This window comes from Vipera berus, assembly GCF_964194415.1.
Source record: "Vipera berus genome assembly, chromosome: 1".
NCBI lineage: Eukaryota > Metazoa > Chordata > Lepidosauria > Squamata > Viperidae > Vipera > Vipera berus.
This window is the reverse complement of record NC_138202.1, coordinates 16,966,749-16,979,823: the sequence shown is the minus strand read 5'-3', so window position 1 is coordinate 16,979,823 and position 13,075 is coordinate 16,966,749. Positions and strand designations below refer to the sequence as shown.

Below are 13,075 nucleotides of genomic sequence, written 5' to 3'. Positions count from 1 at the left end.
GCCACCCGAAAGGCGGAAGCACGGAAACTAGAGCGTCCCACTTTCAGGGCGTGTCTCGGTTCATTCACTTCTCTTAGCACTTCATTTCGAAGCGGAAAAGTCTCACTTCCGGCTCACTCAGGTTTTCGGTCGGCGGCCAGGCTTGACGCATGCGCAGAGCACTGCTCTTTTTAAATTAACTTTTCCATTTATTTTTCCAAGGCAAATAGCGGGACTGGCTTAGCCGTTTTAATTATTAAACCCATTCTGTGAGTGCCTGTAGCCCCCACCAGTGGGGATCGAACCTACTTCCGCTCTCGTAGCTGTAATAGACTGGCAAGCTCGTACATGTGACTCGCTCTTGCTTCATGCCGGCCGGTTTCGTCCTCCGCTTTCCTGCGCTCTTGGCCCTTCCGCTGTTGCAAAAAAGCGCAACCCTCGACTGAGATTGGTGAGCAGCCCCGACAAAGCCTAACCTATTGGGACAAGGGTTGAATCAAGATCTCCTTACTCTTCTCTCCCTTTGGTGAGGAGCCGCATGGTGCCCGGGCTCAGTCTCGGGACGTTTGGGCAAAGTCCGAATTAGTTCCAGAAAGGTGGAGAGGGGTTGCGGCTGGCCACCGGCACGTTCTTCTTCGTAGGTCCATGTTTCCTCTCGCTCAGTGGAAAAAGTTGTTCCTTTGGGCATGAGCAGAGTGCACCCGGGTGTTCGCAAAACCGGGGTACCTTACCCGATATTGTCTACTGCAAGTGTTTTTTAAACTTATTTCTCCCGGGGGCCCTTTCCTCTTTTAAAAATTACAGAGGATCCCCAAAGAGCTTTTGTTTCTATTTATTGATAGTTGTCATATCGGGGAGAGATGGGCAGCAAACAAATAATAAAATATATTACAATTTTTTTTAAATTGATGCATTGGCTGTCCTGACTGCTTCTCTATTCTTTGATGGGATTTTAATAATGTAATTTTTCAACGTAGTTGGCAAATAATTTTGATTTTAAGGACCCTGAGAGGACCTTGGGGATCCTCAGGGGGTCCTAGGCCTACACCTTAAGAAATTTTGGTCTATTGGAATTTATAATCTCCTGTGATGATTTAACAAGTGCTCCAAAATCTGAAACAGTGTCCAGGAAGGTCTATACATTATAACAAGATTAAATTGCAACAGCATAGCTAAATTTGAAAAGTATGATTGGAGATTGGAAAGCATGGGATGTATCCTTTCTTTGCTGTACAGCAAGTGGGTGCTCTGGAGATGTTGCTCCTCCTAGCACTCCCCAGAGGGAAAAATCTATGTATTGGTTTTACCTAAATTGTCTACAGGTGTCAACGGCATACAGGTAGTCCTTGCTTAGCAACCACAATTGGGACTGACAACTCAATCACCGAGTCAAATCGCAACTGTGTGTATGTTCGTACTTAAACTTTCCTTTGCTTTACAAACCTGTCAGGGTCGTAAATGTGAAGACTGGTTACCAAGTTACTTTTTTTTCACTGCTGTAACTGAACAGTCGCTCAATGAGGACTACTTATTGCCTTTGGCACTAGAAGGAAATCAGTCTTCAGGGAGCCCTACTCTTAATCATTTTATTCAAAAACAAATCCTTTGGGGGATTTAATTCAGGGAAAATGCACAGAAATACTTAAAGTGTGGAGTGAATGGGTAACAGACACAAATGTGCTTGGCTCTCAGAAGCATGCTTTTCATTCTGTTTTCCTTCTACAGTTCCCTTTCACCTCGTTCTTGGAGAGCAGCCATGCTTGCTCGTGGCAGACAAATTTTCTCTGGACTTTCTGTCTACTGGAAGCCTCTCTTCACAGGCCGCCTCCTGCTGGTAACCAATACAGTCAGCTGTGGAGGGCTTCTAGCAACAGGAGACGCATTTCGCCAATCCTGGGAGATAAAGAAGGACTCTAAACAAAAATGGGATCATGCACGGACAGGTCAGTTTATGTCATGTTAACTGCTGGTTTTAACCTTTAAAATGTTTCATGGCTTGACCTTGAGATATCTCTAGGAAATCTCCACTCAATCTGCTTGGATGAAGAGCTCTCCAGAAAAATCTATTACTAGTCCCCATTTCCAGGAAATTAGGAGACTGAAGGCCTCAAATGTTTTTCTGTAGTAGCAGGACTGATATGGAACATCCTGCCCTCTGAATTCTGCTGAATGCCTACTTTGCTGGGTTTCAGGACATTTTTATTCATTCGTTCAGTTAAGGGATTACAGGGTTGTAAAAAGGGAGTTTTTATTCCATTTGTGTTGCCACTTGTCGTACATTTATGAGTCCGGGTGGCTCACATAATTAAAAGCAACCGCCGCAAACAATAAAAAGAATACAAATGAGAAGAAAGTAAAAAAAGAATAAAAAACCCCATAAATAGCGGGAAAGTACAAGTCAGTTGTCAGTCAAAGCAACCATCTAGCAGGCTTCACCCCACAATTGGCTCCCCAAGCACAAAACCATGTCTTTAGAGCCCTCCAAAAGGCAAGTTGGACTGGAGCCAGTCTAGCCTCCATAGGGATGGTGGGGATGATGCTGGCAGAACAGGCTCTCCTTAATTAATATATAGGACCTATAATATATATCTTCTGCTGAATCAGATGGGATGGGCAGATGCAAGTGGGGAGAATTTGTTTAAGATGGCCTTTTAGATGCAGTCTTCTGTTTTTATCACTTTTTTTTAAATCCCATTTATATCCCGCCCTTCTCCGAAGACTCAGGGTGGCTTACAATTAAAGCACAAATCAATGTGCTTAGCAATAGCCTTCATTCTATGTATATGCCTGCTTATTAGGGCTTCCCCCCCCCAGCGGCATTATTACAAAGTCAGCTTATTGCCCCCAACAATCTGGGTCCTCATTTTACCTACCTCTGAACGATGGAAGGCTGAGTCAACCTTGAGCCTGGTGGGACTCGAACCTGCACTAATTGCAGGCAGCTGGTGTTACTTAAGGAGGCATTAGCCCACTGCTCCACCAAGGCTCTTTGGTTGTTTTATTATTTTATCCATACAGCAATTACTGTGATGTAAAATTATTTGTAGCGTGGATGTTTTATTGTTGAAACTGTAATTGGCTGATCTTCCATTTGGGATGGGCATGAGATAAAGCTATATTCTTTTGGTGTAAAATTTAAGTACCATTACTAAATAAAGAATTCATTTTTTTGAAATTAGGCTGTTTTCATTTATTTACAGGACTGAATCTCAAGCAGTCCAGTAACAAACTTATTATTTACTTAATTTTAGCTGCTAAAATTATAATCGCCCAATAGATAACTTAATAAATGAGTTTGGATTAATAAGGCCTCTTCAGTTAGCTACATTGAGGGGAAAAATCGCAGAGTTAAAATAATTAAACATCAGAGCCAGGATTCACAATTCAAATTTAGATGGTTTAAAATTTATATAGTTTTATAGTAAATAGCTTTAAAGGTTTTATAGTAAATTGCTGTAGACTATAACATGGCAATATGTTAAATATATGGTAAATTTGTAAATTTGTGTCTCTGATGGTAGTCCTCGGCTTGCGACCACAATTAAGCCCAACATTTCCATTGCTAAGCAAGACCGTTGTTAAGTAAGTTGCATCCCACTTTACAACCTTTTTTGCTATCATTGTGAAGAGAATCATAGCAGTTCTTAAGTGAATCATGTGGCTGGCTTCCTGCAATGTGTTTGCTTGTCAGAAACTGGCTGAGAAGGTCATAAATGGTGACCACATAACCCTGGGACAGTGCGAATGTCATAAATATATATTAGTTGCCAAGCACCCAAATTTTGATCTTGACCATGGGGATACTGCAATGGTGATAAGTGTGAAAACCGGTATATGTCACTTTTTTCAGTGCCGTTGTAACTTTGAATGATCACTAAATGAATGATTGTAAGTCAAGGATTACCTATATTTTGTAATAGATTTTTTTTTTGTATTTTCTCTTATTTATGCATCATGGATTTTTGTTATTTAGTTATTTGAAGATGGTTCTTTGGTGTTTTGCTAATGGAGCAAATTTCCTCCTTCAGCACGAATGTTCACCATCGGCTGCACTATGGGCCCAATGTTGCACTACTGGTACCTGTGGCTAGACAGGGCCTTCCCTGCGGCTGGCTTCAGTGGCATCAGGACCGTCCTGAAAAAAGTTCTCATTGATCAGATTGTTGCCTCTCCAGTCTTTGGAGTTTGGTATTTCATAGGTAAGACTAAATTCATTAAGCTGCAGGACAGTTTATTCTATTGAGGGCAAAAATGAATGGATCATAGATGGGAAAATATATGGGCTTTTGCTACAGATCTTGTGTGGGGGTAGCAGAAGTAGAGGGGTGTGGCATTTCTGCTGTCCCTTCTGTGCTTGGCTTCCTCTGAATAACATACAGTTCCTTTAATTCCCCGTTGCCAAAGAACATCCCTCATACTTCCATCTGCCTTGTTATTATCTGCAGGGATTGGATCTTTGGAAGGACAGGCTCTGGAGCAAAGCTGGCATGAACTGGAGGAGAACTTTTGGGAATTCTACAAGGTAAACTTAATTTTTGTTCCCTACTTTCTGACCCAGAGTTTGTGGATGGAGTAACTAACTTAGTTTTTTTTCATTTGCAGATGGACTGGTGTGTGTGGCCACCAACACAGCTGATCAATTTTCTGTTCGTGCCACCTAAGTATCGAGTGATTTACATGAATGTCATCACTCTAGGATGGGACACTTACCTATCATACCTTAAATTTCGTGTGAGTAGGGCTCACTAAAATAATTGCCATCCTCAACTTACAACAGTTTGTTTAGTGACCATTCAAAGTTACAGTGGCACTGAAAAAAGTGACTTATGACTGTTGCAGCATCCCCACGGTCATGTGATCAAAATTCAGACACATAGTAACTGACTCATATTTATGACAGTTGCACTATCCTGGGCTTATGTGATCATTTTGTGACCTTGTGACCTTGTGACAAGCAAAGTCAATGGGGGAATCCAGATTGTTAACAACCATGTTACTAACTCATCAACTGCAGTGATTCACTTAACAACTGAGACAAGAAAGACTGTAAAATGGGGCAAAAGTCACTTAACAAATGTCTCACTTAGCAACAGAAATTTTGGGCTCAATTGTTCGTTTCGCCGGGACCTAAAAACCTGGCTCTTTGAGCTATCTGGCCTGGACTGAGGGGTTTTAATGATTTTAAATTGTGATTTTGACTTTTTGGGGCTATACTTAATTTTATTTTATTTTAATTTTATATTGTATTGTTTTTAAATTCTGCCCTGTAAACCGCCCTGAGTCCTTCGGGAATAGGGCGGTATATAAACCGAATTAATATATAAAATAAATAAGTCAAGGACTGACTGTAATTCTGGAAAGTAAAGTTATGTTGAGTAAGCCCTTTTCTCTAGCCTTTTTTAAAATCATAGCTGCTAACGAGTGAATCTGAGCCTCTCTTGTGTTCAATTCTTCCGTTCTACTATTAAGCAACATCCTCAAAAGGAATAGGCATCACTGGTTATGTTGGGGTGACCTGTTAACTGGGCACAATTGGTCTTCCTCTGATAATCTCTGAAAACATAACATGTACCTCAGCATCTCTATCCCCATTTTAGTGGCATGTTTTGTTTCGCTTAGAATGTTGTGTAAGCACAAATACAGGTAGTCCTTTGACTTACTACAGTTGGGACCAGAATTTCCATTGCTAAATAAAGCAGTTGTTCAGTGAGTCACACCCATTTCTGCCATGGTTGTTAAGCAAATCCCTGCAATTGTTAAGTAAAATGATGAAGTCCTTAAGAGAATTTGGCTTCCTCTGTTGAGTTTGTTTGTTGGAAACCAGCTGGGAAGAGCATTTGCCATCTGCCCAAATTTTGATCATGTGCACACGGGGATACTATTTTTAGCCAGTAATTATTTATTCAACAAAATAAAATGTAACTAAGTGGCTTGTGTGAACCTGTTCCCTGGTAAGGATTCCTGCATTATTCAGTAGTTTTCTTTAAAAGGAGCCTTGGTGGAGCAGTGGGCTAATGCCTCCTTAAGTAACACCAGCTGCCTGCAATTAGTGCAGGTTCGAGTCCCACCAGGCTCAAGGTTGACTCAGCCTTCCATCCTTCCAAGGTAGGGCAAAATGAGGACCCAGATTGTTGTGGGCAATAAGCTGACTTTGTAATAATGCCGCTTGGGGTGTGTGTGAGAGTCCTAACAAGCAGGCATATACATAGAATGAAGGCTACTGCTAAGCTTGTAAGCCGCCCTGAGTCTTCGGAGAAGGGCGGGATATAAATGGAATTAAAATAAAATAAAAATAAATAAATAAAAGAGTTGTTCACAGATTGAATTTCAGAAATCAAAAATGGAAAAAAAAACTAGATAGCTTTGGTAAACTTCATGCTTATAAAGCTAAATGTATGCTCACTTTTTTTTCCTTCTGTTTAGAATAAAAAGCCAATACTCAGCCAGGATGAAGACTCCAAACCTTGCACTTCTGAGATCCAAACTACTGGGTGAAAGGTGTGAATAACCAAACTACTTTTTTAAAACTTGAAGCAATCTGGCATCTTTTTTCGAAAAACACTACATTCTTCTGTGTAGGAAATGGTGCCTGAATGATTCCGCTTTCTGCGAGCAGTTCTGATTTTCCTTGCCAAAAACTCTGTAAAAAGAACAAGTCTGAAAGCACATTTTCCTCTGATGGGCTGGTGTAAGTTGAAGCAGCAACCAGCATCTAGCAGAAGTGCTATCCCTTAAAAGTACCAAATTATGGATTTTCCTTATTTATTGACTAACTTTGTATCGCCTCAGTCTCACGATTTTGGATAGTGTGCAAGAATCTCAACAAGGATCTTAAAATCAGTTGTGTCAACCAAAATAATTATGGACAAAGGAAATATGGCCATCTTCTTCTCCACTAAGCTTGAAAAGAATAAGGAAAGTTTTCCAGAGCTTCCTAAAAGCCAAAAAGGAAGACATTGAGTGTATTTGCAGGGAAGGTGTATTATTCCATGGCTGGCTGAGGAATTCTAGGAGCTGAAGTCCACCCATCTTCAAGTTGCCACGGTTGAGAAACACTGCCATAGAGGTGCGGCCACACTTGAGAACTGTTGATTGACTTTGGATGGTTTGAATTAGCAACTCAGTTCATTCTTTGGAGTATGAATACGTCTGTTTTGAAAATAATAACTATTTAGCTAACAGGAGAGTCGGACAAGCTAAAAAAGGGAGACGTAAAAATAGGGAAAAAAGGGAAATTCATCTTGGTACCTGTAAATCTAGAGCATCCTTTACAGAACGTGCTGTGAGAGGGGATGGATTTGGGCAGTCTATAAATTTAATGAATATATCTAAAAAATAACAAACAAGCTTCAGAGTAACTTCATCGCACAATTGTGTTGAAAGTTCAAATACGGGGAACTAGCTTATGTCCTTATTGTTATGCTGACCAGCAGTGTTGCAGAAGGTAGAATAAAAAAAGGCTTAAAACCAAGAGTGAGTGACCTAATGACTCTAAAGCAGGGGAGTTTTTCAATTCCCTATTTTTTCCTTCGGTGGATTAGAGGAGTACGACAGGGAAATGTTTGCTTACAAGACATCCAGCCTTTTATTGAAGTTATTCTTCACCTTATGTACCATATTTGCTGCATAGGTAGATCAAGCTACCAGGAGTGATTACTGTATGTGGAACTTGAGAGTTGCAGTAAATATGATGTCTATGGAGATTCTCAATCATCCAGGCCATGGTCATCCCAAAAGTGCATTTTCCAAAAGGCAACTGAACTTTCTTGGGTTTTTTTTTCTTTGAAATGTTTTGTTTCTCATCCAAGAACTGAAGTGGCTTGGATGAGAAGCGAAATGTTTTCAAACAAGAAAGTCCAGTTGCCTTTTGGAAAAAGCACCTTTGGGATAAATATGCTGATGGTACCTAGTTTTCTGTATCTTGCCACTCAACCTCAGAGAAACAGCACGGACCCTTGAAGACTGCAGGGTCCTTGGTGCTCTCTGAGCTTGGTGGCTTTCATCAGTGCACTGATGATGTTATCTAGTTTGGTAATGAAATGTCTGCAAGAAAACCAAGCTCAAAGAGCAGCAAGGGCTCTGCAGTTCAACCCTGAACTACAAATATTCTCTTCTATTGGTACATTTGAAGATTGCCAGCCCTAGTCAGTAGTGGACTGGATGAGAGAATAAACTGAATACAGAAGAGATTGTTGTGCTATGGGTCGATAAGAAATACTGATACAGTATTGTGATTTAGACTGGGCTGGATGGTTCTGCATTCCTTCCTAAAACAGCAGGTCCACAGGTTATGTGTGATCCCCAGGAGACTGTCCAGAGAAATCAGTGGTAAAAGGCGCATTCCCACAATCATGCTAAACGTATCAGTTGCAATTGCTTGTTGGCCAGCTGGATTTGGCGATAGTTATCTGCAGTTTTGTTTTATCTCATCTGCTATACAGGTAGTCCTCAACTTACATCTGTTCATTTAGTGACTGTTCGAAGTTACAACAGCATTGAAAAAAGTGACTTCGGATGTTTTTCACATTTATGACCACTGCAGCATCTCTGTGTCATGTGATCAAAACGCAAAACAACTTGGCAACTGACTTGTATTTTTGAGATTTGCAGTGCCCTGGGGGTCATATTATCCCCTTTTGTGACCTGACAAGCAAAGTCAATGGGAGAAGCCAGATTCACTTAACAACCGTGTTGCTAATTTAACAACTGCAGCGATTCACTTAACAACTGTGGCAATAAAAGTCAGAAAATGGGTCAAAATTCACTTAACTCTCTCACTTAGCAGTGGAACCTTTGGTCTCCATTGTGGTTGTAAGTCGAGGACTGTCTCTATTTAGAGGTCACCTGAAAAAGTTCATTAGATTTTAAAAATGATTTTGTAAATAGCCACCTGCAAGGTCCTGTGCTATCAGTGAACAGAAAAAAATCTACACTAATGTATTTGGGGATAAATGTATTCTAAATTGGAAATTGTTCAGTTGCTGATATTATTGTACCTGTCTCTTTCCTTTCATTAAATCTTACTAAAACCTGTCACAATCTTACCTGCAATAATTATTTTTGGTTGAGGCAACTGTCGAAGAACTTGACCCAGGGGAATTTCAAGCTCTCACTATTTTCACTCTCCAATTCCTCCAAAGTGGTTTGAAACAAACCTGCAATTTGCTTTGACAACCAGCCAAAACTGTAGGAGATACATGCACAGATCATAAATCAATCAGTACTTTCAACTTATCCATAATTTTGTTCCATCAATCAGTCATTTCTGGCTCTTGAGGGACATCATTATAGCAGCACTTGAATATTCAGTGGTATAAGCACCAGTAATAATTTTATTTGCCTTCTGTGCTCTTCCCAAATATTTTAGAATAGAATAGAGCCGGAAGGGACCTTGGAGGTCTTCTAGTCCAGCCCCCTGCTCAAGCAGGAGAATGTATACCATTTCAGACAAGTGACTGTCTAGCCTCTTAAAAATCTCCAGTTATGGAGCAGCCATGATTTCTGGAGGCAAGCTGTTCCACTGGTTAATAGTCCTCACTGTCAGGAAGTTTCTCCTTAATTTCAGTTTGCTTCTCTCTTTGGTCAGTTTCCAACCATTGTTTCTCATCCTTCCCTCTGGTGCTTTGGTGAACAACCTGGCCCCCTCTTCTTGGTGGCAGCCCCTCAAATACTGGAATACTGCTATCCTGTCTCCTATTTCTTCTTTTCTTTAAGACTAGCCAAACCCAAGTCCCGCAGCCGTGGATTTGGCTTTACAACTTGAGTCTTTCAATTCTACAATAACTTACAAAATCATTCTTGGCTGATGTAACCAATTGACTCAGCCTTCCATCCTTCCGAGGTAGGTAAAATGAGGACCCAGATTGTGGGTCAATAAGCTGACTTTGTAATAATGCCGCTTGGGGTGTGTGTGTGAAAACCCTAATAAGCAGGCATATACATAGGATGAAGGCTACTGCTAAGCTTGTAAGCCGCCCTGAGTCTTCGGAGAAGGGCGGGATATAAATGGAATTAAAATAAATAAAATAAATTGAATGAATGGGTCTGGAAAATAATTTCTCAGTTGATCACAACCCCTTGTGCTGATACAGTAAAGGAGATCCGCCTAGGGAAAAATGTTCTATGCAAGTTTCACTTGTCAGATCAGAACAACAGGATATACCTTGAAAAGTTGAGACTTTCTCCCTGACACTTTTGAAAGGCAGTTCTGAGTTTGTAAGAACATGGTTGTATCAAGGGTCTATTCAGCTAATTATTAACAGATGCCTCTAGGAAGCTGGTGTTGGTCCCTCTGTCAGCTACCTCTGACCAAAATTAGTTTACACAATCACTGTTAGACAATCCAGACTGTGAAGTGATTGAAAATATGGTTGCGTCAGCTTGCAAATGAGAGTTCCATAAACTATACATTGTATAAAGGACTAATGACTTTCCACTGGGCAACTTCTTCATTATTTTATTTTGTGCCAAGTCATTGTTGACTCCTGGTGACTGCCTGGACTAGTCTCTGCAGTTTTCTTGGTAGGGCTGAGAGAGAGTGACTGGCCCAAAATCATCCAATGGCTTGGTGCCTAAGGTGGGACTAGAAGTCACAGTCTCCCAGTGTCTAGCTCAGGGGTCTGCAACCTTGGCAACTTTAAGACTTGTGGACTTCAGCTCCCAGAAGCTGGCTGAGGAATAGCTGGCTGACGAATTCTGGGAGCTGAAGTCCACAAGTCTTCAAGTTGTCAAGGTTGCAGAACCCTGGTCTAGCTGATGCCTTTAACCATTACACCAAACTATACTATTCATACTATTCCTAACTTTAGAAGTCCCTTTTGTGTCCCTTTTAAGAAATTAGGAAGATACAGAAGGATCTTGACAGACTTGAACAATGGCCACTAACTAACAAAATGAAATTCAATGGTGAAAAAAATAAGGTTCTACATTTAGGCAAGAAAAATCAAATGCATAGGTACAGTATAGGTGGTACCTTGCTCAATAGTAGTAACTGTGAGAGGGATCTTGAAGTCCTAGTGGACAATCACTTAAATATGAGCCAGCAGTGTACCCAACTGCCAAAAAAGCCAACACAGTGCTAGGCTGATTAACAGAGGGATAGAATCAAGATCATGTGAAGTGTTAATACCACTTTACAATGCCTTGGTAAGGCCACACTTGGAATACTGCATCTAGCATTGGTCGCCACGATGTAAAAAAAGTCGTTGAGACTCTAGAAAGAATACAGAGAAGAGCAACAAAGATGATTAGGGGATTGGAGGCTAAAACATAAAGAACGGCTGCTGGAATTGGGTATGTCTAGTTTAATGAGATTCTGCCAACCTAGCAGTTCGAAAGCATGTAAAAATGCAAGTAGAAAAATAGGGACCACTACGGTGGGAAGGTAACAGCGTTCCGTGCGCCTTTGGTGTCTAGTCATGCCAGCCACATGACCACGGAGATGTCCTCGGACAAGCGCTGGCTCTTTGGCTTTGAAACGGAGATGAGCACCGGCCCCTAGAGTCGGAAATGACTAGCACGCATGTGCGGGGGAACCTTTACCTTTTTTAGTTTAATGAGAAGGGGTGACATGATAGCAGTGTTCCAATATCTCAGGGGCTGCCACATAGAAGAGGGAGTCAAGCTATTCTCCAAAGCACCTGAGGGCAGGACAAGAAGCAATGGATGGAAACTGATTAAGAGAGAAGCAACCTAGAACTAAGGAGAAATTTCGTGACAGTGAGAACAATAAACCAATGGAGTGACTTGTCTCCAGAAGTTGTGGGTGCTCCAACACTGGAGTTTTTAAAGAAGAGATTGGACAACCATTTGAATGAAATTGGGGTTGGACTCAGGGTTGCCTGCCTGAGCAGGGGGTTAGACTAGAAGACCTCCAAGGTCCCATCCAACTCTTATTATTATTATTATTATTATTATTATTATTATTATTATTATTATCATCATCATCATTATTATTATTATTATTATTATTATTATTATTATTTTCAGTGATTAAAATACTAAATACAGAGGAGACTTAGGCTTAAATTCTCACTTAGCCACAGTGCTCAGCAGATGGTCTTGAGCTCCACCCTCAACCCAACATATCTACAGTATTGTTGAAAATAAGCTGGGAGAATTGTCTTGCCTGAGAAAAATGATAGGAGATACAGGTAGTTCTTGACTTACAACAGTTCATTTAATGACCGTTCAAAGTTACAACAGCACTGATTTATGACCATTTTTCAGTTACAACCACTGTAACATCCCATGGTCATGTGACCAAAATTCAGACACTTGGCAACTGGTTCATATTTATGATGGCTGCTGTGTCCCAGGGTCACTTTTTATGACTTTCTTACCACTTAACAACCTGGTTACTAACTTAACTGCAGTGATTCATTTAACAACTATGGCAAGAAATGTCTAAAATGGGGCAAAACTCATTTAACAAATGTCTCACTTAACAAAATATTTTTTGGGCTCAATTGTGGTCATAAGTGGAGGACCACCTGTAACTGCAGTGTTGATCCAGGCAAAGCTTATCATTCTGATTAAAGCTAACTTCTAGGACAGGGGTAGGGAACCTTGGCTATTTTATGACTTGTGGACTTCAACTCTCAGAATTCTTGAGCCAGCACTGGCTCAGGAATTCTGGGAGTTGAAGTCCACAAGTTATAAAAGAGCCAAGGTTCCCCACCCGTTTTAGGAAATCTGCTGGACCACAGCTATGGTGGGCAGACTGACATGGTACACAAGATAAATGGAAATTATTCCAGAGGTTCCTGAACATTGATTCTTCAGAAAAGGTCAATTCTGCACCTCTGCAAAATGCAATAATAAATTGTAACCACCAAGTCTTTCTATCTACAAGAAGATAAAGCCAGCTAACTGTGCAGTTATTCTCCCACACAAGATTATATTTCCTTATCGATGAATCTGGTGGATCTGAATATGTATACTGTACTGTAAGTACCTCTTTGAATGATCTAGACTGGGAAAGTATTTTTTTATCTGCATCCCTGATAGTTTTAACTGAACCCTAACTACCACGGTTTCTGGCAAAATTATACTGTATTTCCTTCACAGTAACTCTGACATCAAACTTTTGTGATTA

At 40.7% G+C, this 13,075-nt stretch overlaps 1 protein-coding gene across 1 annotated transcript; it reads left to right on the top strand.

Annotated features, from left to right (window-relative positions):
• The first annotated feature begins 169 nt into the window (after positions 1–169).
• Positions 170–9,008, top strand: MPV17L2 (MPV17 mitochondrial inner membrane protein like 2). The gene is made up of 6 exons (XM_081312807.1): positions 170–430; positions 1,705–1,922; positions 4,008–4,178; positions 4,425–4,501; positions 4,582–4,710; positions 6,403–9,008. Exons 2-6 carry the CDS (start codon positions 1,736–1,738, stop codon positions 6,472–6,474), a joined length of 636 nt encoding a protein of 211 aa, XP_081168933.1. The 5' UTR covers positions 170–430; positions 1,705–1,735; the 3' UTR covers positions 6,475–9,008.
• The last annotated feature ends 4,067 nt before the right edge of the window (positions 9,009–13,075 follow it).

Excerpts from the sequence above, each read along its gene's own strand:
- MPV17L2 (XM_081312807.1), top strand. The coding sequence starts at position 1,736 with ATGCTTGCTCGTGGCAGACAAATTTTCTCTGGACTTTCTGTCTACTGG. Across the intron at positions 4,179-4,424 it reads TGGAGTTTGGTATTTCATAG|GGATTGGATCTTTGGAAGGA; the intron begins GTAAGACTAAAT and ends TATTATCTGCAG. Across the intron at positions 4,711-6,402 it reads TATCATACCTTAAATTTCGT|AATAAAAAGCCAATACTCAG; the intron begins GTGAGTAGGGCT and ends CCTTCTGTTTAG.